At 43.2% G+C, this 26,975-nt stretch overlaps 2 protein-coding genes across 4 annotated transcripts in view; one reads left to right on the forward strand and one right to left on the reverse strand.

Moving 5' to 3' along the window:
- Positions 1 to 1,025: 1,025 nt before the first annotated feature.
- Positions 1,026 to 21,225, reverse strand: LOC129819496 (neuronal acetylcholine receptor subunit alpha-7-like). Of its 2 annotated transcripts, none has more exons than XM_055875799.1 (10): positions 20,820 to 21,225; positions 17,297 to 17,436; positions 17,031 to 17,075; positions 16,776 to 16,885; positions 16,587 to 16,666; positions 11,497 to 11,664; positions 11,158 to 11,352; positions 9,320 to 9,406; positions 8,205 to 8,314; positions 1,026 to 3,161 (listed from the first exon to the last, which is right to left on the reverse strand). In XM_055875799.1, exons 1-10 carry the CDS (start codon positions 20,869 to 20,871, stop codon positions 2,460 to 2,462), a joined length of 1,689 nt encoding a protein of 562 aa, XP_055731774.1. In that variant the 5' UTR covers positions 20,872 to 21,225; the 3' UTR covers positions 1,026 to 2,459. The 2 variants fall into 2 exon arrangements, with proteins under 2 accessions (XP_055731774.1, XP_055731775.1); XM_055875800.1 differs by lacking the exon at positions 20,820 to 21,225 and adding an exon at positions 17,800 to 20,567.
- Positions 21,226 to 23,242: 2,017 nt separating this feature from the next.
- The window catches only part of LOC129819497 (small conductance calcium-activated potassium channel protein 2-like), a 45,588-nt gene continuing 41,855 nt past the window's right edge, over positions 23,243 to 26,975 (forward strand). The window contains exon 1 of one of the 2 annotated variants that reach the window (XM_055875802.1): positions 23,243 to 26,747. In XM_055875802.1, coding sequence (XP_055731777.1) covers positions 25,890 to 26,747 — 858 coding nt within the window. In that variant the 5' untranslated portion in view covers positions 23,243 to 25,889. The remainder of the gene's footprint in view (positions 26,748 to 26,975) is intronic. The other variant, XM_055875801.1, reaches the window with a different exon arrangement.

A 26,975-nucleotide genomic window follows, 5' to 3' on the forward strand; every position in this document is an offset into this window, starting at 1 on the left:
TTAGGTCTCTATTCAAGCTGTAGGTTTTCATTCCGCCCGTGCACTGCAGTAATGTGCCTTTTTAATGTGAAATTGCAGCGCCCATTCACACATACTCAAAACAATCTTTCCAGGCGTGTACACTTCTATTGGCCGCCTTGAGAAAAATCTCTCGCCGCGGAGAGGGCCTTGGCTCCAACTGCTCATTAACTGAGAGACAGAAAAAACAATTCGATTCGAAGCTTACACATGCAAGCACACATTCCTCTACACACAAACTGCACGGACACATACACACACACACACACATTCTCCCCTCATCTACTCTCTTCTTTTTCCATCTGAGTGAACCCAGTAAATCTCAGAGCTCAGAGTGCCAACGCTGCACATTTGCCGACCCCAGTGCCTCGGAAAGAGGATAGAAAGGGAGAATTACCCAGTCAGACAACCTGCAGTAGGAGAACTGCCTCGATAAATATAGCCTCTCCATCCGTCTGACACTGAGTAACATGCTAAAACTCAAACACTGACTACACACACAAAGGGAGAGATTAAGAAAGAAAAATAGAGATGTATGGGAGGGGGAAAGAGATGAATAGAGTGAGTGAAAGAGAACAAGAGTGTTGATTATACTGACAGAAAAAAACAGATACTGTATGGACTGGAGAGAGAACCACATATGCCTGAAACGTACACAATGTCAGAGACACATAATGAGCATCCCAGTCAATAGATGCTAACCCATTTGACATTGAAAATGTGCATTTACCAAAATGTACTATTAATATATTACATATTTTGCGTTATTGTGTGACTGAGTTATGCTTTGTCGAGCGGCTATTTCCCTGGTCCTCTCTTATAAATCCATTGAATTACCGAGCATGGCCTGTCTACCCCCTCCTTCCTTCCTCCCTCCTCTCTTCCTGAAGGAGTAATCAATTAAAACCCTGTCCGGCGCGCGCTGCATGTCAGCACTTTCTCTGCCCCCCTGTCATTTTTCTCTTGCGTATATCAGCACCAGTGTCCGTTGAGGAAGGCAAGGATGGTAAAAAAATAATACTTTATTTCGGGATGGGAAATGGTTCTATACATGTGTGTGCCAGAGAGTCAGTCCTACTCCCAGCTTGAGGTTTCCACTGAAGGGAGGAGATGCGTCAAGTTTATCGAGCGAGCGAGAGATGTGAGATCTTCCAGGGAGCTGTCTCAGGTCTTTAAAATAACGATAGGAAATATATTTTAGTAAGTATATGTTGAATTTGGAAAATATGAAAATATCGAAAAATAAAACTCCCATCAATTGTCAACCATATTGTGCAATATAAAAATGAGTGTCATTCCAATCATCCAAGTCATTTGTGTGTTCATCTTGAGGTTTGAGGATCACTTTCCTTCACGTTCCTCTTAAAGTTGCTGACCTCACATACAGTATATTAAGATTTCACTTTGGAGCTCAATGAGATCAGCCTTCTCTATTAGGACCTGCCAAATTCTATTAGGTGACTGTTTGATGGGTCATTATTGGATCGACCCTCCACTGTAACACAATTACTGGCAATTACACTGATTACACACTAATGCAGTTGCCCAATCACAAGTAGTGCTACACACCGTAGGACAAAAAGTGGAGATTGGTATACACTGGCAACCCACTGATAAGATAAGGCCTGGGGAAGGAAATGGGGCTGTTAAATGGGAATTCATTTAGTACCTCAACTGATCGGAAATCGGCTGCATGTTTTTATATTTAAGGCCTTTCAATTTGATGCCCATGAAACAAATGACAGAATGAAAGATTAGAGATTATTTTCATTCCTCTAATCCGCTTTGTTCCTCTGTCTATCTCAAAGACAAGGCCAAGTTCAGTTTGTTTGACCCTCCCGCCTTCACTGTCTCCAGGGAAAACCTCTGTCTGTTCACACACTCATTCCTTGTAAAAGTCGGTCTCTCCCCCTCCCTCCTGGTCCCCTGTTCAGTAAATGATGCAGTTTTTCTTTGCCTTTTTTTCTATTCTGGGATTTGACATCAAATAAAACAGCCCTATCCATCTGTCTATTTCCCTCTCTCTCTTTCTGTAAGTACTGCAATCTTCCCAATCTCAGGTTGAATTATCCCATGCTCCACTTTTCTTATTGCCCTTCCTGTTCACCTTCACTTCTTAAAGGTCTTTGAAAAAGCCTCATAATTCAGTACAATTTACTTCACCCTGTACAGTCGTTGAACCATGCCTTTTTGGATTCTTCGCCCATAAACTCATCGCACCCCATCCTGTTCCATTTCATCAGAGGTCATTGATAGACTTCAAGAGAACATCTTGAGATGTTCTATAGGCATCTCTAAAGAACCTCCCTCATCTTGACAGGAGGGTCCCTGACAATAGCCCTCTTGGACTAAGCCCAAAATCATTCCACATCCTGCTCTTTCTCCCCTACATCTCTTCTCCCTCATTCTTTCTCTTCTCCTCTGCCCCATCCTCTTCTTCCTCAGAAGAAGTCCTTGGAGGCAGCCTCGACAAAGTTGGGAGCGGACATGAGGATGGCGATGGTGCAGATGATGTTGAACATACTGAAGGCCACCAGGCAGAGCCGGTCAATGACAGCTGCCGCAAACTTCCACTGGTCGGCCACGCTCTCTGTCTCATCCTGTTCACGGAAGCGGTCCGCCATGTAACGCACCTCCTCCAGAATAGCCTGGAGCTGGGGGTCACCTATACCCCCTCCTGAGTACTGTCCTCCAACCCCTATTCCAAAGGTACCGCCACTGGAAATGGTGCTAGGGCAGCCCACAGTGTCCTCGTTGGGGGTGGGGGGTGGTGGAGGGGGGCTGCCTGCTACTCGAGGAGGCCCGGCTGAGATGCTGTAACTCTGGATGTGGTCTGGGAGCAGTGGGGGGTCGTCCAGGTTCTGGAAGCCGATGTAGAGCAGGTTTCCGTTGTTGTTGGCGCTGGACTGGGCGTGAAGGTGGGGTTGACCCGTGTGCAGGCGGCCAGCCTGGAGAGGGGCCAGGTTTTGGGGGTGCAGTGGGTTGAGCGTGGGGTCTGGAGGGTTAGGGATGCTACCGCTCTGGGAGCTTGAAGAGCAGCGCCGTAGGTGGGGGGTGCAGGGTGGTCGCTCTGGGTCATCACTCTCCCCTGGGCGCTTCATACGTAGGAACCATGCTACCCACTGCAGTAGGACCACATTAACCTGAAAGGAAGAAAAGGGAGAATCAATCGGAGGATGTTATAATATAGATACATAGCAAGGGAGGAAAACGCATCTAGTGAGGAATACAACTACACTTACAAAGGGTAGTGCACTTGGTAATACACTTGGGGGGAAACCTTTCAGCCAGTTAAAGCTTGACACTGTGGATTGTGTGTGCGGATGCTGGTATATTCAACTTGACCTTTAGTATTCAACGCTACTTTCATGAGCACAAGAATGAGAAAATTGCCTAAGGCAGGAATTTTTCAATTACCTTTTGGGGGATATAAAGCTTTATTTAAATTCTAACCACGGAGTTAAAGTTAGACACCGGCATCTGTCTCCTCCTTACATATCTTTTATCCTTTTGACCAAAACCAGTCTTATATACCGTCTTTTCTTTTTATATCTGAAAGGGCTATGGGGTAAAAAACGTGGTACATTAAAACTCTCCTCGAGAACTAGTCATTGCTGTGTTATTTTCTTAAATTCTGCCTATGGCTCTGTGAAAACCGAGCCAGCCGTTCAACAAGTCCCAGCTTTGGGACGACGCTCACCTGGGTGAACCAATCACAAAGCTTCACAGTAATACTTTGACATGTATTCTCTCGGTTCACTTGCTTTTTATCGCTTGATAATTTATTCTTGCATGTTTTGCTCCAATTGCTACTGTCTGCTGCTACTATTATACATTAGTTGGCGAAGACGTTTTCTAGCATTATCTGGTCGACCATTATCAATGTGCATAATATATTTAAAGTGGAGAGCGGCTAGGAAAAAAATATGAAATGCCGATCTGCATTCTGAATGCAAGTTTTGAGAACACAGACAATTCCGCTGCTTCCTTGATTTATATACACTTAGTGGCGCGCTCCTACAGACAGTCACGTGGGTTGCTATATAAAGCAGGCATCGAGGAATTCAGTTACTGTTCGATTGAACGTTAGAATGGGCAAAACTAGTAACCTAAGTGACTGAGCATGTGGTAGGCGCTTCGGTTTCAGTATCTCAGAAACAGCCGGCCTCCTAGGCTTTTCACTCACAACAGTTTCTAAGGTTTACCGAGAATGGTGCGACAAACAAAAAACATCCAGTCAGCGGCAGTCCTGTGGGCAAAAACAGCTTGTTGATGAGAGTTCGAAGGAGAATGGCAAGAATCGTGCTAGCGAACAGGCGGGCCACAAACAGGCAAAAAAACGGCGTAGTACAACAGTGGGGTGCAGAACGGCGTCTCGGAACGCACAACTCGTCCACACCGGGTTCCACGCTTGTCTTAGCTCCAGTGGCCACACAATCACCAACACTGGAAAATTGAGGAATGGAAAAACATCCCCTTGTCCAACGAATCCCGGTTCCTGTTGCATCATGCTGATGGCAGAGTCAGGATTTGGCGTAAGCAACATGTCCCCAACCTGCCTGGTGTCAACGATACAGGTGTATATGGAATGTTTTCCTGGCACACATTAGGTCCCATGATACCTATTGAGCAATGTTTCCATAACCAGGAGAATTCAGGCTGTTCAGGATGCAAAGGGGGGGGGGTCCGACCCGTTACTAAATGGGTGTGCCTAATTGAATTAGAGGGTTATGCCGCTGGAATTTATACACTGAGTAGGTGAAGTTATGGAGATTGTACTCCTATTAGAGAGATGGCGAGAGAGACAGTTCCTCGGTTTAGGGTTATTAAATGTTGATTGGAGATTAACAATGTTTGCAATTCTGTGCTATTTCAACTCAGCTGTGATTATCCAATTAACTGTCCATTTATCCGCCAACCGTGATATCCTAGCCGTGTCTGAATCATGGCTTAGGAAGACCACCAAAAATCCTGAAATTTCCATCCCTAACTATAACATCTTCCGACAAGATAGAACTGCCAAAGGGGGCGGAGTTGCAATCTACTCCAGAGAGAGCCTGCAGAGTTCTGTCATACTATCCAGGTCTGTGCCCAAACAATTCAAGCTTCTACCTTTAAAAATCCACCTTTCCAGAAACAAGTCAGCCCCCAGCTGTGCCCTGGATACCATATGTGAATTGATTGCCCTCCATCTATCTTCAGAGTTCGTGCTGTTAGGTGACCTAAAATGGGATATGATTAACACCCCAGCCGTCCTACAATCTAAGCTAGATGCCCTCAATCTCACACAAATTATTAAGGAACCTACCAGGTACAACCCTAAATCCGTAACCATGGGCACCCTCTTAGATATCATCCTGACCAACTTTCCCTCTAAATACACCTATGCTGTCTTCAACCAGGATCTCAGCGATCACTGCCTCATTGCCTGCATGCATGATGGGTCCGTGGTCAAACGACCACCCCTCATCACTGTCAAACGCTCCCTAAAACACTTCAGCGAGCAGTTCTTTCTAATCGACCTGGCCCGGGTATCCTGGAAGGATATTGACCTAATCCCGTCAGTAGAGGATGCCGGGTTGCTCTTTTAAAAGTGTTTTCCTCGCCATCTTAAATAAGCATGCCCCATTCAAAAGAATTGAACTAAGAACAGATATAGCCCTTGCTTCACCCCAGACTTGACTGCCCTTGACCAGCACAAAAACATCCTGTGGCGTTCTGCATTAGCATCGAATAGCCCCCACGATATGCAACTTTTCAGGGAAGTCAGGAACCAATATACTCAGTCAGTTAGGAAAGCTAAGGCTAGCTTTTTCAAACAGAAATTTGCATCCTGTAGCACTAATTCCAAAAGTAAATGGAGAATAAGAGCACCTCCTTCCAGCGGGCCACTGCACTGAGGCTAGGAAACACTGTCACCACCGATAAATCGACGATAATCGATAATTTCAATAAACATTTTTCTACGGCTGGCCATGCGTTCCACCTGGCTATCCCTACCCCGGCCAACAGCTCAGCAACCTCTGCAGCAACTTGCCCAAGCCCCCCCCCCCCCCTTCTCCTTCACCCAAATCCAGACAGCTGATGTTCTGAAAGAGCTGCAAAATCTGGATTCCTACAAATCAGCTGGGCTAGACAATCTGAACCCTCTCTTTCTAAAATTATCTGCCGAAATTGTTGCAACCCCTATTACTAGCCTGTTCAATCTCTCTTTCGTATCATCTGAGATCCCCAAAGATTGGAAATCTGCCGCGGTCATCCCTCTCTTCAAAGGGGGAGACACTCTAGACCCAAACTGTTATAGATCTATATCCATCCTGCCCTGCCATTCTAAAATCTTCGATAGCCAAGTTAACAAACAGATCACCGACCATTTCGAATCCCACCGTACCTTCTCCACTATGCAATCTGCTTTCCGAGCTGGTCATGGGTGCACCTCAGCCACGCTCAAGGTCCTAAATTATATCATAACCGCCATCGATAAAAAACAGTACTATGCAGCCGTCTTTATCGACCTGGCCAAGGCTTTCGACTCTGTCAATCCCCGCATTCTTATCGGCAGACTCAATAGCCTTGGTTTCTCAAATGATTGCCTCGCCTGGTTCACCAACTACTTCTCAGATAGAGTTCAGTGTGTCAAATCGGAGGGCCTGTTGTCCGGACCTCTGGAAGTCTCTATGGGGGTGCCACAGGGTTCAATTCTCGGGCCGACTCTTTTCTCTGTGTACATCAATGATGTCGCTCTTGCTGCTGGTGTTTCTCTGATCCACCTCTACACAGATGACAAGATTCTGTATACATCTGGCCCTTCTTTGGACACCGCGTTAACAAACCTCCAAACAAGCTTCAATGCCATACAACACTCCTTCCATGGCCTCCAACTGCTTTTCAATGCTAGTAAAACTAAATGCATGCTCTTCAACTGATTGTTGCCCACACCCTCCCGCACGACTAGCATCACTACTCTGGACAGTTCTGACTTAGAATATGTGGACAACTACAAATACCTAGGTGTCTGGTTAGATTGTAAACTCTCCTTCCAGACTCACATTAAGCATCTCTAATGCAAAATTAAATCTAGAATCGGCTTACTAATTCCACTAAGCCCGTTCCTGTAGGTTCATGCTCTACAACATCCGCAGAGTACGACCCTGCCTCACACAGGAAGCGGCGCAGGTCCTAATCCAGGCACTTGTCATCTCCCGTCTGGATTACTGCAACTCGCTGTTGGCTGGGCTCCCTGCCTGTGCCATCAAACCCCTACAACTCATCCAGAACGCCGCAGCCCGTCTGGTGTTCAACCTTCCCAAGTTCTCTCACGTCACCCCGCTCCTCCGCTCTCTCCACTGGCTTCCAGTTGAAGCTCGCATCCGCTACAAGACCATGGTGCTTGCCTACGGAGCTGTGAGGGGAACGGCACCTCAGTACCTTCAGGCTCTGATCAGGCCCTACACCCAAACAAGGGCACTGCGTTCATCCACCTCTGGCCTGCTCGCCTCCCTACCACTGAGGAAGTACAGTCAAAACTGTTCGCTGCTCTGGCACCCCAATGGTGGAACAAACTCCCTCACGACGCCAGGACAGCGGAGTCAATCACCACCTTCCGGAGACACCTGAAACCCCACCTCTTCAAGGAATACCTAGGATAGGATAAAGCAATCCTTCTGCCCCCCCCCCCCCCCCCTTAAAAGATTTAGATGCACTATTGTAAAGTGGCTGTTCCACTGGATGTCATTAGGTGAATGCACCAATTTGTAAGTCGCTCTGGATAAGAGCGTCTGCTAAATGACTTAAATGTAAATGTAAATGTACTATTTTGCAAACAAAGCCTCCTTTACTCATGCTGCCAAACATACCCTCGTAAAACTGACTATCCTATCGATCCTTGACTTCGGCGATGTCATTTACAAAATAGCCTCCAACACTACTCAGCCCACTGGATGCAGTCTATCACAGTGCCATCCGTTTTGTCACCAAAGCCCCATATACTACCCACCACTACGACCTGTATGCTCTCGTTGGCTGGCCCTCACTACATATTCGTCGCCAAACCCACTGTCTCCAGGTCATGTACAAGTCTTTGCTAGGTAAAGCCCCACCAAAATTGTTCTGGATAAGATAAGATCTGCTTAATGACTAAAATGTCAAATATAACTGTCTTTGGACAGCATGAGGTCTGGCCTTACCCATTTGGGCATCTGTCCTCCGTTTGGGTCGTGGTGATGATACTGCAGCACCACCGTTGTAGCTATGACTGACATCCCAACAATGATCATAGTACTGGCAAAGTACTGTCCTGAAAGGGGGGCAGGAAAGAGAGAAAACAATTAAGAGTAGAGAGAGGAAGCCATTTGTAATAACAATAATGCTAACAGTGGCTTTCTTGCTGATCATGACATTTTTCTTGGGCTTTAATGGGCTGGATTTGTGTTTTAGTAGTCAAAGGGGTGCAACTCATCTGTCTGGCTGCAGTGAGCTCACCGTGCAGTGAGCTCACCGTACATCATTTCCAGCATTGAATCTTTACGATTTATTTAGTCAATTACAATTAAGGACAAACAGATGGTTAGATCACCAGTGCCTAACCAACATTTGGGACAATTATTTCAAACACACACACACACACACACTACACTCTAACACACATACAGTGAGCTCCAAAAGTATTATGACAGTTACATGTTGTTTTGGCTATATACTCCAGCACTTTGGATATACTTCGACATTAATGTGGATGCTATCATGATTACGGATAATCCTGAATGAATCGTGAATAATGATGTGAGAACGTTACAGACGCACAAATATCATACCCCCATAAAATGCTAACCTCCCATGTTATTGTAAGGGTAAGAGGTTAGCATGTCTTGGGGATAAGATATTTGTGCCTCTAACATTCTCACTCATCATTATTCATGATTCATTCACGATTATCTGTAAGCATGGTAGCATTCACATTAATGTAGAAGTATTTAGAAACATATTCTATTCTTATTGACAAAAGTGACTCCAAAATGACACAATACATTATTTAGAATTAATTTCTATTTGGCACAAAATAATCTGAAACAAACAGCAAATGCATCCAACAAATTTCTTTCTTCTTTAATACATATATAAGTGTATTGGTCCACTTAAAATGGGCGGACTATGCACAAAAAGTGCTGTAATTTCGAAATAGATAAAAAATACACTCAAATGAAAGCTGACCTTCTGCACTTTAACCCCATAGTCATTGTATCATTTCAAATCCAAAGTGCAGAAGTACAGAGTCAAAACAACAAACTGTATGAGAACACACCTATGAGAGGGATGGAATCTGAAGTGGCTGGCATGATCTCTGCCACCAGCAACATGAAGACCGTGAGCGAGAGCAGCACAGTGATACCTGAACAGAGAGAGGAAGATATTGAAAATGTATAAAACCGTGAGTGGCTGCTGAGCACAATCTCCATTTTAACTGACATGGGGTAATAAAATCTGTGTGCTACTCAGTACAACTATAACACACACCACTCTTCACACTTATCACACATTTATTAACATCTGTGCCTCAATCAGGTTTGATCCCGGGCGAGACTCCAGAAATCCACATTTGTAAAGATAAACCTTATAGGCATCTCGCTTGGCAAATATTTTATGTTCTTTGCCAGTCAAGCCAACGTAATTGATTTCAACTTCATATGAGTAGATTTGGTTCGATCTGATGCAAATTGCAAAGTGTGACAGAGTAATATACTCAAAGTGAATTACTTTTGGACCATTCCTCTTCTTCAATTGCCCTTAGTAGAGCCTTACTTCTAACCCACACATATGCTTACCCTATATTAGCAATCCATCTACCCCGGCTGTCTATGCTCCCTCTCTCTTCCCCATCTCACTCTTCATTCACCAGATCTAATCTTCATCTCCTCCCATTACCTCTGTCCCACTTTCTTTTTTCCCCCCACATTTTCCAAGTGCTTTCTTGGCATAACTGGTACCTTGCAGAAGCAAGCCGATAAAACAAACATCTTTCAAGTGAGTCGGCCCTGTTCGCTCAATAGATTAAACAAGTGTCACTTCAAGGGTCGAGAGGAAATGTAGAACTTAACTTTAAAGAATGTCACCGAAGAGATGGACAGTGGCTCTCATTTAAGGCCATATGCTTATCTTGGCAAGCCTGGTTGATACCAAACTCTAAGTCCTCCTGACTTCAGCATCTGGAGAGGCTCCTTTGATGTTGGCACCCTATTCCCCATGTAGTGCACTACTTTTGACCAGAGCCCTTGTCAAAAGTAGTAGACTATAAAGGGAATAAGGTGCCATTTGGGCCAGAGATAGTGCCTCAATAATGAAGGGAGCTGTGCTTTTACACTGGTTGGTTCCCCTCTACGTCTGTCTCGCTGAAACACCCACACATACAAATAGCCTGTGAGCGCTGCCCTCTTGCTTTACAACTGTTAGTTTTCAAATCTAAACAGAAAGAGGTCTCAACTTCCCTGGGGGAATATTTTTTGGGGTGATAATCAATCAGCGCCAAGGCAAAACTGGGTGCATTTCTACCCTTAACATTGAGATTCGATGAGAGTTTAAAAGAAAACTGCCTCTCCACACCACGGTGGGTATTGGGTACATAGCTTGTGTTGTACAACATAACCGGGTATCAGCCAGGCTGTATCTTGGCACCGAATTCCTTAAAACCTGTTCATCAACCATGGTGTCAAGCTGAATTCCTGGAAGGCTGTGTATGTAAGCTCTCTCTCCCTAATCGATTCCTGGGCTTAATTACATCAATAGGTTAATTGGCTGTGGTGTGTGAGGGATTATGCATCTTTTCCAGTAATACAATGCACTGTAATGCATCCTCAAATCAGGTTAAACGTTTTACACATCCCCAAAACTCTTCTAGGTCTTCTTTGTTTTCCTCCACTCTTTAGTTTTCACCATTTACTAGAATCAATCTACTCTCTCTCCCCTGTCATCCTTTCTTCCCCATCACCATTATTCCCCTCCCATCCTCTTCTTATTCCCCTTCACTCTCTAATGCCTTTCCCCTTCTCCTCCTCTCTATGCTGCTGTCCTCCATCCTCTCGTCTCTGTTTCTTTTAGAAAAATATCTATCACTCTTGGATCATCCACCCTATCCTCTCTGCTTACCCAGAGAGATCTTCTCCCCAGAGTCGGCAGGCAGTAAGAAGATAAGCAGGGTCATGGAGGACAGCAGCACACAGGGGATGAGCAAGTTTAGAGCGTAGTAGAGAGTGCGCCGGCGGATGGTCACAACGAACGTCACATCGGGGTAGGGCTCCTTACAGCAGTCATAGAACACCTCGCTACGAGTGCCTGGCACTCCTTGAGTGAGTGAGGTGAGAAAAAAAGAGAAAAAAGTAAGGGACAGAATAAAGTGGGAATTTTCATAAAAGTTCTAGCTTAGTTGACAATTTAAATTGAGCAATTGATAGCAGAAATGTAGGAGGGCAGTCCAATCCCACTCACCCACTAGGTCCCATTCCCCGTTGGACATGTACCCGGAGATGTCGGCCTCGTTCATTTGTAGGTCCATCAGCCAGCCATCGTACGTCCACGAGCCAAACTTCATCTCACACTTTTGGATGTCGAAGGGGAACCAACGTACGTCCACGTTACATGTGCTCATGAAAATCCCTGACGTACAAGGAAAGAGATTGATAAAAGGGATGCAAAGAGTGACATGTAGGAGATATACACTGAGTGTACAAAACATTAAGAAGCTATTTCAATGACATAGACTGACCAGGTGAATCCATGTGAAATCTATGATCCCTTATTGATGTCACTTGTTAAATCCACTACAATCCGTGTAGATGAAGGGGAGGAGACAGGTTAAAGAGGGATTTTTAAGCTTTGAGACAATTGATACGGATTGTGTATGCGTGTCATTCAGAGAGTGAATAGGCAAGACAAAAGACTGAAGTGCCTTTGAATGGGTTATGGTAGTACCGGTTTGAGTGTGTCAAGAACTGCAACACTGATGGGTTTTTCACGCTCAACAGTTTCCCATGTGTATCAAGAATGGTTCACCACCCGGACAGGACATCCGGCCAACTTGACACAACTGTGGGAAGCGTCCCTGCGGAATGCTTTCGACACCATGTAGAGTACATGCCCCAACAAATTGAGGCTGTTCTGAGGGCAATATTAGGAAGGTGTTCCTAATGTTTCGCACACTGTGTAGACATCCATACAGTGGGAGATTGTGAGAGCAAATTATAGCCATTTTACTTGTTGTTCACTTACACTTTTAAAAATGTTACTTTGCACATACTGTATCTTCTTGTTCTGGCACCTATTTTGAAGCACTCTGGAGGAGTGCACTTAAACAGTTAAACATGACAACAGTTAAGCATGACAACAGTTAAGCATGACAACAGTTAAACATGACAACAGTTAAGCATGACAACAGTTAAACATGACAACAGTTAAACATGACAACAGTTAAGCATGACAACAGTTAAACATGACAACAGTTAAGCATGACAACAGTTAAACATGACAACAGTTAAACATGACAACAGTTAAACATGACAACAGTTAAGCATGACAACAGTTAAGCATGACAACAGTTAAGCATGACAACAGTTAAACATGACAACAGTTAAGCATGACAACAGTTAAACATGACAACAGTTAAACATGACAACAGTTAAGCATGACAACAGTTAAACATGACAACAGTTAAGCATGACAACAGTTAAACATGACAACAGTTAAACATGACAACAGTTAAGCATGACAACAGTTAAACATGACAACAGTACAAGAGTGAATGACTACGTCCCAATTATCTCTCCCTCTTACCATATTGCAATTGTTCACTTCCCTTCACTGATTTTAAAGGAAATGACTTGTGTAAATTCCCTCTAGCCTGGCCCCTGCCTCCACCAATCCAATGCTTTTAGATTTATGGGAGGTAGTAAATGAGTCTACACTTCAGGAGAAAGGAGATATATTGGTGGGACGTACCCAGAGAGTGCCATATAGAAAGTGACACTGATCTCGACTCTGCAGACAGCTTATTCAGACTATAATCAGATCAACTTTTTCATTATACAGAACCACACACACACAGACACACAAAGTGCTACACAATCGATGCACAGAGAGATCGCTGGCAAAGTAAAAACTGAAATGAACAAATCAAGCCTGTAGAGTTTTCCAGTAGTGCACACAACCAAAATGCCAAAGTAGTCTTCCAAACAGCACACAAAAATATTCATTATGAGTCACAAGACATGCAAATTAAGCTTTAGAAAAACAGAGAAGGGTCTGAAAAGCTATTTTAATGGTTTAGAAGTTGACAATCAAACCAAATTAAAACCAGCATTAATTATAAAACTTAGTCACTTCACATATCAAATTCCCAATGCAAGATTTCAAATGTAGTTTCATTCAATAGTTGTTTTTTTCCCCGCTCATAATGGCATTGCTTTATAGTCTCTGAGCCGTGAAATTGTCAACAATGAACAGTCCAATATACAATTCACCTCTTTGTGCTGTGGTAAGGGCTCTGTAATAACTTATTGTTTTCTCTAGATTCATTAAACCTAAAACTAAACTGATTAGCTAAAAGCTACATTTACTTCCATGTGTAATTCACTGCTCTCCTGCAGCTCTGTAACAGATCCTCTAAGCTAATAATTAGGTTACTCTAAAAGCTGATCCGACAAGCAACAATCGTTGACCAAAATGTCCTCTAAAACAGCAACCAATATCTCAAGATTCTTTACTTAAAAAAATACAGTATATCTTAAATCTCTGGTGAAATTCCCTGAAAAACAACCTCTGCACAGGAAACAAGATGGATCACCTCAGCATTCAAAATCTATTTTCGTTCCCTTAGTGTTTGTCCCAAACGGCACCGTATTCCCTATATAGGGTGCCATTTGGGAACAAGCCTAAGACACCATCCTGCCAATACACCACGCATCATATCGGAGCTATATATGAAAACTATTTCCAAACGTTACCATCCACCTAAAGTTCTATATCATATATCTCATCTGAGCTATGAAAACAATTTCTAAACATTTTAAAAACCACGAGAGCTCCAGAGGGTTGCTGCTTTTTAATTATTTACCCAGGAGTCAAGCTCGCAAACCCTCCCTGGCAATACAGAGCCCATAGTCTTTTATCTCCAGACCAAATGGAGGCCAAATGGACCCCAGTAATTACTTTTATGATGAGAGGCCAGATCAGATCTTTGATATTCTGTACAGTATAGCATTCCTGTGTGTGTCGCAGTCCCAATTCTCCATGCACATCATCATCATGATTTCATCCCAAATGGCACCCTACGTAGTGCGCTACTTCGACCAGCGCCCTATGGGACCTGGTTAAAATGTGCGCACTATATAGGGAATAGGGTGCAATTTGGGACACAGCCCCATATCACCCCTTCTGACAACATTTAATTAGCCAACTATGTTTACATACAACACCTTATAAATAAACATATCCACTGAATAAGAAATTATGGAATTTCTTTGCACCCATTCCTTGACTTGACTTCAAAAGGCCATTTTGGTTTAGTCTGGCACAAGGGACTGGATTCCAGAAGTCTTTAATGTGGGGTTGGGGGAGGTCTGAGAGGATTCAACCAATGTGGTCTTAAAATATGAGAGGGGTAAATATCTCCCATATAGAAGAAACACTGCACATTGGGATTTGTTGCTACAGTAGCTGAGGATGCTGCTTCAAATATTGATGTCATAATTAAGAATAATCGGAAACCCAGAACTAAAATCTTGCGTAATTGCGTCAGATGCTAAATTAAGTTCTTGGTGCAGATGTGTTAGAAAAGATATTAGAACGAACAGCAGAAGCAGATCGGTAGCTCCACTCCTCTCTGTCTGCAAGTTATGGACAAGTCTATGGGCCAAATGTCCCCTCCCCTTCAGAAATTCAAAAGATGCAAACACCTGCGAAATCGGGATTTTTCCAAATGATCAGTGACAAAATCTGCGCACCGGAACAAAGTTCTCCGTTAGTTGTGTGATTCCACAGTCTGTTGACAGACACTATGATACCATTTATGTTACGTGCGTCTGTCCACGAGAGATTATACAAAACAGATAGGGAGACACACATACCCACTGATACAGAAAAGGACACTACCAAAGTTTAAAAAAAAAATATATATATACAGTACCAGCCAAAAGTTTGGACACCTACTTTATTTTTTATATTTTCTACAGTGTAGAATAATAGTGAAGACATCACAACTATGAAATAACATATATGGAATCATGTAGTAACCGAAGAAGTGTTAAACACTTGATGACAGCTTTGCACACTCTTGGCATTCTCTCAACCAGCTTCATGAGGTCGTCACCTGGAATGTATTTCAATTAACAGGTGTGTCTAAGTTAATTTGTGGAATTTCTTTCCTTAATGCGTTTGAGACAATCAGTTGTGTTGTGACAAGGTAGGGGTGGTATACAGAAGATAGCCCTATTTGGTAAAATACCAAGTCCATATTATGGAAAGAACAGCTCAAATAAGCAAAGAGAAACGACAGTCCATCATTACTTTAAGACATGAAGATCAGTCAATCAGGAAGATTTCAAGAACTTTGAAAGTTTCTTCAAGTTCAGTCGCAAAAACCATCCAGCGCTATGATGAAACTGGCTCTCATGAGGACCGCCACAGGAAAATAAGACCCAGAGCTACCTCTGCTGCAGAGGAAAAGTTCATTAGAGTTACCTGCACCTCAGATTGCAGCCAAAATAAATGCTTCACAGAATTCAAGTAACAGACACATATCAACATCAACTGTTCAGAGGAGACTGCGTGAATCAGGCCTTCATGGTCGAATTGCTACAAAGAAACCAGAGAGTAGAGTAGGTGAACGGATGATCTCCACATGTGTGGTTCCCATCGTGAAGCATTGAGGAGGAGGTGTGATGGTGTGGGGCTGCTTTGCTGGTGACACTGTTGGTGATTTATTTAGAATTCCAGGCACACTTAACCAGCATGGCTACCACAGCATTCTGCAGTGATACGCCATCCCATCTGGTTTGCGCTTAGTGGTACTATAATTTGTTTTTCAACAGGACAATGACCCAACACACCTCCAGGCTGTGTAAGGGCTATTTGACAAAGAAGGAGAGTGATGGTGCTGCATCAGATGACCTGGCCTCCACAATCACCCGACCTCAACCCATTTGAGATAGTTTGGGATGAGTTGGACCGCAGAGTGAAGAAAAGCAGCCAACAAGTGCTCAGCATATGTGGGAACACCTTCAAGAATGTTGGAAAAGCATTCCTCATGAAGCTGGTTGAGAGAATGCCAAGAGTGTGCAAAGCTGTCATCAAGGCAAAGGGTGGCTACTTTGAAGAATGTCAAATATATTGATTTGTTTAATACTTTTTTGGCTACCACATGATTCCATATGTGTTATTTCATAGTGTTGATGTCTTCACTATTATTCTACAATGTAGAAAATAGTCAAAATAAAGAAAATCCCTTGAATGAGTAGGTGTGTCCAAACTTTTGACTGATACTGTATGTAACATCAGCAGAGTAGGAAAGATAGAAAGGGACTCACCTGGAGGGAGATACTCCGCGAAGCCACTGGAGTTGACCAACACGTTGGTCTTGAAGGAGGAGTCAAAGTCATCGTCTGCACTGAGGATAGAGAAAGGAACGGGTGGATCAAACTCTGGACAGTAGTGTTTTAAAACCATAAAACACATGCATGTGTTGCGTGACGATATGAATAGGACCATAGGTATACCTGTTGTAGAGGAGGACGTCTGGCGTCCACACCTGGTCAGTTGTGAACCGAAGGTTTTTCACTCCAGGGTATTCAGTCTGGTTCCACTGAAGATAATGATCAAACCAGCTCTGGAAGACAGACTCAGACTGGATATATTGGACATGGCAATTGAATTCAACTTCAACTGAATATATAACTAAGAAGGTCCACTGAGGATACAATACATTCACTCTCACTCCGACAGCTGTTCACTTGAAGCTGTGCTGTGCTTACCATCCGAAGCCAGATGTTAGTGGTGAGGACCTGATTCTTCTCATCCTATAATATGTAAATCATTTTGAGTCAATTCTTATTCCAAGGAGCTATATTGAGAGACATGCCTCAAAGAATTCTGTGTCATTTTTGAAGTTGCAGTGGAATATTTACTTTAACAGGGCAGAGTTTGCACAGGTATAGACGAAGACACCAACAGACAGGTCGACGTACTGACAAGCAGACGGATAAAAGAACATAAATGTAATATGAACATTGGTCCCTACCACATCCATGATCTGCATCAGACTGATAGTGAAGAAGACTGTGAGGGAGTGTGAATCATTGCCCACCGGCCTCTCCATTCGATTGTAGTCCTTCAGAAGGTTCTTCAACAAGGTCCTCTGGTGAGGGCCCTGAACTGACACTGAGAGTGGAAAGGAGGAGAGGGAGATGGAAAGAAAGAGAGAAAAGGAGAGTAGGAGATTCAGAATATAGGTGATGAAGACAAGAGGGGCCATGGAAAGGGGAAAATGTACGGAGAAGAAGGGAGCAGAGAGAGAAGATTTAAGAAAATATTTCAGAAAAGGCGATATAGAAGAGAAAAAAAAGGGTGCGTGAAGAGGACCGCCCACTGGGCACAGACGTAATTTCAACGTCTAGTTTTGATTTACATTTGATTGAGTTATCAACTAACGTGAATGCAACGGGAAATCAACAAAAAATGTCACCATGTCATTGATTGAATTTAGGTTAAAAGTTGGGTGAACAAAATGCGAAATCCCCTTACGTTGATGACTTTCTGCAAATCCAATCAGTTCTCCACATTGATTCACCGTCATCACATTAAATGTTTTTGTTGAAGTTATGTGAAGACAACGTTGATGCAACCAGTTTTTGCCCCGCGGGAGGAGAAAGGAAAATGGACAGAGAAGAATGGAGCAGAGAGAGATGGAAGGAAAGAGGGAGAAGGAGAGTAGAAGATTTCAGAAGCGAGGTGATATACAAAAGAGGGGGCATGGACAGGAGAGGAAAGTATGTGGGTTAAGTAAAGATGAAGAAGAATAGCGGAGGAGGAATCGGGGAAATTAGTGGAGGATGAGAGGAACCTCAGCGAAAGTTGTAGGCACACCTTATCAATGCTTAACTAATGAATAATCAAGCAGTTTCGTAAGTGTAAAACCCGTGAAGCACTACACATTTAAGTAAGCGTGGGTGAATCATTAAATAAGGCATGATGTTCAAAGGATCTGCTTCATAATAGTGTTGTGGAGACTCATTTAGATAAGAGTCAGGTCAAATTATTGGCACCCTTGATAAAAAAAAATAACAAAAAAGAATGTATAAAATACATAATACAAATACTGAGATATATTGTATTCTCCCAAAAATTAGGACATTTTGTTTAACAAGTAATAAAAACAATTCTCAAAAAGATAGGGGTCATAGTTATTAGCACCCCTGTTTTCAATACCTTTCAATAGCTCAACTTTCGAGGATATCGGCAATGAGCCTTTTTCTAAAATGTTTCATTCGATTGGAGAACACATCTTAGAGAGATCTTAGACCATTCCTCCATTCAGAATATTTCCAAAGAGCTCTATTTTCATGTCATCTGACCACAGCACCAGTTCCAATCCAAGTTCCAATGCCATTTCGCATACTCCAGGCATTTACATTTGTTGGATGACATGGACATGGAGCTCTTTAGCCACACACACCAGTGATAGGTTTTGTGTCCAAAGAAAGGTTAATATGCAGAAACTAACCCTATACCTACTGTCAAATTGGATGGACCTTTAATGTTATGCGGCTATTTTGCATCCACTGGTCCTGGGGCCATTGTTAAGGTCAACAGCATCGTGAACTTTACACATTACCAGGATATTTTTGTCAAAACCCTGGTTGCTTCTGCCAGGTCCTGGTTGCTTCTGCCAGCAAGACACTGACACTAAACAGACATCAAAACCCACAAAAAAAGTATTAATTGGCCACAAAATCAACAGTCTCCGAACAAACCTGTGGTTTGAATTGATGGTGGCAGTCCATAAATGCAAATGAAGGATATCAAGCATCTGGAAATATTCTGTATGGAGGAATGGTCTAAGATCCCTCCCGATGTGTTCTCCAATCTCCAACTCTAGCTAGTATTGGCATTATAATTAAATCCCAATGGATTAGTTTCCATGAAACAGCTGCCTGTGTTTCCGAGTTAGAGCAGTGTCTTTAGCTAGCTAGTTAAACATTTGGCTATGGGTTAGCACTGGCAGTATGGGATTATGGAGAGTGAATTAAATAGTTTCTTCGCCATCTTGCTAGGTAGTTACCTAGCTGTGACCATATGGCTAGTATCAACAAGGGCTTTCTACAAAATAGTAACATTAGTGCAGCTAGCTAGCTAACATTGAAATCTAGACCATAAACTAAGCAGCACCTTCTGGTTTGGAGTATTTTAACGAGGCTGAGTGGCTGACGACGTCAAGGTCTATGCTGTGTGAACACAAAAGAGATTGACTGTCGACACTGTTCAGAGGTGCTAAAGTAAGTACTGTCGGCAGGCAAACGTTTGACAATCCGGTGTGTCAGCTATAAAGTCAGTGGATTTTAAATATTTTAGATGTGACTTAGCATATTCTTGTCAGCATCTTTTATATATTACTTTATTATTTTTATTTAACTAGGCGAGTCAGTTAAGAACACATTTTTATTTACAATGACGGCCTACCCCGGCCAAACCCTAACCCAGACAACGCTGGGCCAATTGTGCGCCGCCCTATGGAACTCCCAATGACGGCTAGTGATACAGCCTGGAATCGAAGCCGGGTCTGTAGTGACGCCTACCAGCACTGAGATGCAGTGCCTTAGACCGCTGCGCCATTCGGGTATTGTCTTGTCTAGTGTATTTGCTTTTGTCTTTTAACCACCTAGCCCATAACTTTAGTCCTACTATTTTGCCCTATGTGTGTTTAGTTGTTGCGTGTCATTTCAGATCCATTTGGTGTACAAACAGATATTAAGCGCTCTGTCAGTGGTCTGTGTACTTCTAGCTGTTTTATTATCCTTTACCACTGTGTGTCAAGAGGACTTTAACCATTTTTCACCGGGAAAGTAACAAGAATCTCTACAAAAGGTTACGGTCAGGAAATGATTCACGATTTTGCGTTGAGGAAAGTTCAGTAGCTCTTTACATAGTTGCAGGGCAGGCTGCCTCTGATATGTAGTAATAACTCTCCTCTCCCTTAGCAAGATATCTGTCCTGCTGCTTACAGCTACTCTGCTCTCTTTGTTGCAGCAACATGTCCATACATAACAAGGAAGCAAGATCGAACCAGATCTATAATGGTGTTCAATTGACGTGCCACCATTGATAATTGTCTGTTCCCTGCTGGTTCAATCCCATTGATACTGCACTCTGTCCACAGAGATTTTGGAGAAAATAGAGGGTGAAAGAGTGAGGGAGGTTGTGACATTTATGATGGCAGCGTTTTCTCTCTCTCGCTTTATATACCAACTCTCTCTCTTTCTTTTTCTGTCCGTCCCTGCAACAGACATGTATTTTACGTTGAGGACCACATCACATCAGGTTCTGAATAACTGTAGACTTCTGTATTCACTAGGCACACAGGTAGGCATATACACACAGACCAACATAAAACAAGAGCACAAACACTGAGAGAACACAAAAATACACAGACACTTCTCAATCCTCCTCTCCTCCTTTCCAGTGATCCTTTCCTAGTCTTTCCCTCTGGCTTTGTAACTCTAATCTTGCAATGTAGTCAGAGAGAGTAAATAGAGAGGCAGACCTACCCTGGACCAAAGCAGAGAATCCACAGGCAACCAGTGCCACAGAGCACCACATTTCTAATGGTGCTGAGACAGACCGGCTTTGGAGGGTCCTGGATATAGGGATAAGAGGAGAGGCAGCACGGACAGGAAGATTGGATTCAGAGGCAGGAATTCCCCTGATTCACATCCACAAAGCATGAGAAGGTATGAATGAGTTAGTCAGAAAGAGCAGGACAGAGAGATAGGGGGTAGGAAATGAGGTCCAGAGCCTAAGCTCGCACATGCCGTCTGGAAAAATGCAGTGAGTGAGTGGAAGAAAAAAAACAACTGATTGATTCTAGACACAAGTCAGCTCTCCCCCACTCTCTTTTGCTCTCTCTCTCTCCTTATCCCCCTCCCTAATCGTGTCCCTCTGCTTCCCTGGGAGGTGGAGCCAAGGAGGAGAGCATGAGAGGACAAAAAGGGATGGGGACCTTTTTAAGAAAAATAGCCCCACCTGATTGATTTGTGTAAACATCTTAATTGACAAAGTGTGTGTGTGTGCGTGCGTGCATAAAAATATGCCTCTTGGGTCCAATCTCCGGATTTGTCTGTGCCGCACAGTGATATACACAGTCTACTGGAGCAGAGAGTTGATGGAGGGGAGAACTAGTCTGTGTGTGAGTGAGCGAGCGAGGTGATAGATAGGTGAGGTTGGTTTTGGCTGGGATGTGTGTGGTGGGGAAGTAGCTCCGTTGGGGGGGGGGGGGGGGGGGGGGGGGTTGAATCAGCAGGACAGATGGTCTCTCGTCTAATTGAGAAAGTGCTGGGCTCTGCATGGGGGCCCAGGAATGTGCATAGTTAAACTCCACTCCTCATTCGTTCTCATGAAGTGCTGATGCAGGGAAGGGGAGAGGAGAGAAACTGAGACAGGGAGAGAAAGAGAGGGACCGTATAATAGATTACACTATTACTTCTGCTGCCCTTTGCTATCCACGGCCCATGGGGGGTTGTCAGACATCCCGTGTGCCCTAGAGGCACAGATTCACTCATGACTCATGGGTGCACACAATGAAGAATGGCCTGTGGAATGGGGGGAGGAAGCATCGGTATCGGTGAAGTAAAGAAAACTGCACCAAGCATGAAACAACAAGGATATACAGGTAACTGCCCAAATAAAGGAAACACCAACATAAAGTTTCTTAATAGGCCGTTGGGCCACGACGAGCCACCAGAACAGCTTCAATGCGCCTTGGCATAGATTCTACAAGTGTCTAGAACTCTATTGGAGGGATGCAACACCATTCTTCCACGGGTTTTGTTGACGGCGGTGGAAAACGCTGTCTAGGGCGCCCCTTCAGACTCTCCCATAAGTGTTCAATTGGGTTGAGATCTGGTGGCTGAGACACAAACACACACACACCCTTTAAACCCCCTATGCTCCTTTGAGACCCGCATTTTTATACATGACCGTGTGATATTAGGTGGCTTCTTGTGTAAATATTTTCCGTCTGGATTTTAATGATTTGTATGTCTGAAATCTATGTTTTATGCACATTATTTAATTATTTAAATGAAGCTTCTTTAAACCCCTGCTTGAGATTCCACTCACACCTCTCTGCCACTGAGTCAGAACTGTACAATTGAAAACCACAACTGTCATGAGTGTCCGTCTGTCATGTGTGAGATATGATCATTTTAATTTATTTTTTTATACTTATGTCACATGACAGTTAAATCAAATCCTTTGGTTGATCACGTATCGTGAATTAATTTCTTGTTTTTCTTTTTGTTTGGAATGCCGGTTTGAGCTCCTTGTCACAGGTGGAGTTATGAAGACTGGACAGATATCTTCCTCTTGCGTTTTGAATTACTGTGTCAACCATACAGCTGTCATACCGCTCAGGAAGGAGACGCGTTCTGTCTCCTAGAGATGAACGTACTTTGTTGCGAAAAGTGCAAATCAATCCCAGAACAACAGCAAAGGACGATGGGGATGTTTTAATTGAAATTGCTTAATTCACTCGGGAACCACACCTGTGTGGAAGCACCTTCATTCAATGTACTTTAAATCCCGAATTTACTTAAGTATTTCCTTTATTTTGTCAGTTACCTGTAATAGATAATGTTAGATGAATCCTGTTGAAACTACATACCTCCATCATTTGAATGTGTACAAAATTAACTAAAGTCTGATTAAAATATGGTGTCTGTCCTATTACGTACTATTATATTGTGCCAAAATCAAAACCATAACACCTTAGCTATAAAAAAAAATATGCATGGCAGCCACTGGGGTGTGGCTGACATCTGGTGGTTTGTACAAAAACTACATTCAAGATAACTATTTCTGATCGACCTGTGATGAGGTGAGGGTAAAGGAGAGGAGGCTCTGGTCAAAAGTAGTGCACTATAGGGAATAGGGCATAGGGGGGGGCTAAGAAAAACATATCGGTCTACTAATACAGGACTAGTAAAGGCCCAGTGCACTGCTTTTGTCAGACATTTACTTAAATAACTTTTTTCTCTATTCAGATTTTTCAGGGGATGCTGCAGTACCCACAGCACCCCTACTTCCAGCGCCACACCATTAGTCATTGTGCTGTGCTTTGGGTTTTTAATTACTCTCTTGATTGGATTAGGGCATTATACTACGCTAACACCTCACCCACCTAATAGGGTATTATCAGCAACAAGTATATTATCATATATCTGTGGCCTTGACTTCTCACTTCAAAGTAGCCTTTTCCCGATGGATTACCTCTCGATGAATGCCTTTTCACCTGTCCCATTGCATTCTTCTGGTAGGCTACTATCTACATTTGAGAGGTTCCTGTTCTAATGTTTTGTCACGTTCGTTTAGAGATGGATTGGACCAAGGTGCAGCGTGGTAGGCGTAGATCTTTCTTTGACCCCGAAAAAACAACAAAATACAAAACGAACGTACAGCTACATGCAGTGCAGAAAGCAACTACACACAAACATGATCCCACAACTAAAGGTGGAAAAAAGGCTGCCTAAGTATGATCCCCAATCAGAGACAACGATAAACAGCTGCCTCTGATTGGGAACCATACCCAGCCAACAAAGAAATAGAAAAACTAGAATGCCCACCCAAATCACACCCTGACCTAACCAAATAGAGACATAAAAAGTCTCTCTAAGGTCAGGGCGTGACATGTTTCCTATCTTCTTCACTAAGGATGGCTATAATAAGTGAGGTTGAGTCTTTTGCTTTGGTGTGGCTGTTGGATTCCTGTTCTTTAGTCACAGCATAGCATGGAGCGATGGGAAGTGAACTGTAGTGTTTTGGGGTTCAGCTCCCAGTCCCAGATTGCATACCCTGGCAGTGTACCCTTGAACAGAGTACTTACCCTAATTAATCTATTTTACACCCAGCTGTGTAACTGTAATACGGGCTAGATGATTAGACCTCTGTGTGCATCTCTCTCTCTCTCTCTCTGAGTATGTGTTGTATTTTGATTACACAATACCTGTCTTTATCCTCCTCGCTATACCCCTCCTCCTTGACTTCCTCTGTTAACTGGAGCCCCATCTGTCAAATATTAAAAGATAGAGATAAATGTTGGTGAATGTCATTGTTATGACTTTAATTCCAAAACCATTTCCCTCTCCACATTGTCAGGCTAAAGGGTGACATATTTAATATTTCATAAGCCACTAAGTATCAGATATCTGACTCTCAAACCAACTTGATTAATCTGCCATATTTCTATAATCTCCTCCCCTGCATTGATATGCAGGACCATCACTCACTCTCTTAGATTAAATGGGAAAAGATCCAAATTGCCAGCTTGGAGAGCTCCCTTGGATAAAAATAAAACCCAATAAAATAGTAATGCCTATCCCTCAATAAAACAATAAAACAAAATGTCAACTATTCTTCAACACACACACACGCAAAAGGAGAGAGAGCCAAAAGAGCTGTCCAACTTGATGAAAAATGAAGTCAGATGAAATTTTGCCATGTAACCAGAGACAACTGAAGCTGTGGATCTTACAGTAATAAACCCAGCTTAAACAAAGACGTCATGATGGACAACTTAATGCTGGAAAATAATTTAATAAACGAGTCATAATACAATTGATATCCATGGACATATGGTTTATATGCAGCTATGTGGATTATAGTTCATAACCCTTACTTATGTCTGCTGGAAGGGAGCTGGATTGTTATAAAGTTATTTCTGAGAGACTAGAGAGACTGAATATATTTTGATCTGAATACAAGTAGTTTTGTCACCTAATTATCCTAAGGTAATAACCATTATCTATTTAACTGATGCTTCATTTAATTTGTGTTGACTTTAAGGAGATGGACTAGAGGACAATCTGAGGAAGTTAAAAGGAACAGGGGCATTTAAGAGTTCTTAACCAACAACAGTGGAATTGAAAACTTAATTGGAAGTAACTGAAATACGTGGAGAGGTAAGACTGAGCAGAGTCAATTAGGTTTTAACAGTAATTTGGCAAGAATATTTATGACTGGAAGATTTCCCGGTGTTGCAATAACTTAAATGAGGGTTTTATACAATAATTCTACAATGTTTCTAGATCAATGTTTCTGACAGAATGTCGTTGTTTTTTTCCAACAGGTTTCCATTGTCTTATCATATTATCTTGGATGGAAAACCGATAGGGAAATTTCTATATAATGTCAACCATTATCACAGAGGAACATTCCCACTGGGCACAGACATCCGTTCAACGTTTATGTCATTGTATTTAGGTTAAAAGTTGGGTGAAAAAAATACTAAATGCCTTTGACGACTTTTTGAAAATCCAATCAGTTTTCCACATTGATTCAATGTCATCACATAGTTTTTGGGGGTTGAAATTACATCGAAACAACATTGATTCAACCTGTTTTTGCCCAGTGGGTTTGTGTTCATGTTTACTGTGAACTATCAGCATTCCACAGGCATATCAACGTCCCCTCTTTTACAATAGAGTTTGTGTTTTTATATGCTTCCCTCATGCATTTTTATTGTTTTCACTCCATAAACTGGCTGCACTCTCTCACAGTTGTCTCTTTCCAAACCCCATAAAATCGTTCAAACATAATAACTCAACACCTGTAACAATCTCTAGATGGAGCCCTCTCCCTCTATGAACTTGACAATGCAGCATGGGGATGAGGAGGAGGAGGCGCAACATCCCCTCCTTCCATCAAAAGTGGTCCCTCCCCCTCCTGCTTTTGGCAACCAGTGCGGAAGAAACTACTCATGTCAAAAAGGGGGAGATCACTCAGTGTGGCTCGATGGAACCCAGTCATCACCCACCCTCTCATATTACAACGGCTGCCAATATGTGTCACCCTCACCCCGCTCCTCACCCCGAAGGGGAGACAATGAGGAAAAGGTTAGGGGGAAGGAGGTCCACAAGGAAAAGAGAGGCAAGAAGCCAGCAGGGAATGAACAGAATGCAGGGCACAAGGATCAGATTTGGGGGAGTAAAACCAAAAAGGCAAGCCCACAGAGGCACCAGCAGGACATGACATCCACTCAGTCACCCTACAAAGGACTCTGCATGTCTCAAATGGACTTAAGGGAGACAGAAAGTGGGCTACCCAGTGAAGGAGGTCAAAGGCTAGAGGCCCCATCAATGAAGATGCAGGACCGCCAGAGTGTACCTGAGATCATCATTACAACCAAAGATGACTACCAGCCACATTCCCCCAACCAAACACCCAGCTCTGACAAGAATCACCCGAAGTCTGAGGCCAAGGGCGCCTATGGTGGAGGTGAGGAGACCAGTGGTGCGCATCCCAAGGATGGTGTCCATGACTGCCCTCACAAGAAGACCCAGAGCATCGGTCGTAGGCTGGTCCGCCGAAGGGCGCTGTTTGAGAGGAGGCAGAGGCTGAATGACTGTGCACTCGCTGTGGGGATGTTTGGAGTGGTGGTCATGATCACCGAGATAGAACTCTCCTGGAGCGTCTACAGTAAGGTCAGCACTGGGGACTAGACATTTTTTCAAATATATACTTTGAGTGTTGCCTGAGTCTGCCTGGAGTGCCAAATTGGCAGGGTTTGCAGTTTTGGGACTTTTCTATAGCTTTATTAAGCCATGCAAGTTCAACCAGGCACAGATCAAGTATTTGAAATGCTTTTTCAAGTATTTGAAACCCAGGTCTGCTGGGGACACCTGGGTGATTAGTGAGTTCAAACTTACAGA

This window comes from Salvelinus fontinalis, chromosome 22 (genome assembly GCF_029448725.1).
Source record: "Salvelinus fontinalis isolate EN_2023a chromosome 22, ASM2944872v1, whole genome shotgun sequence".
In the NCBI taxonomy this organism is placed as follows: Eukaryota; Metazoa; Chordata; class Actinopteri; order Salmoniformes; family Salmonidae; genus Salvelinus; species Salvelinus fontinalis.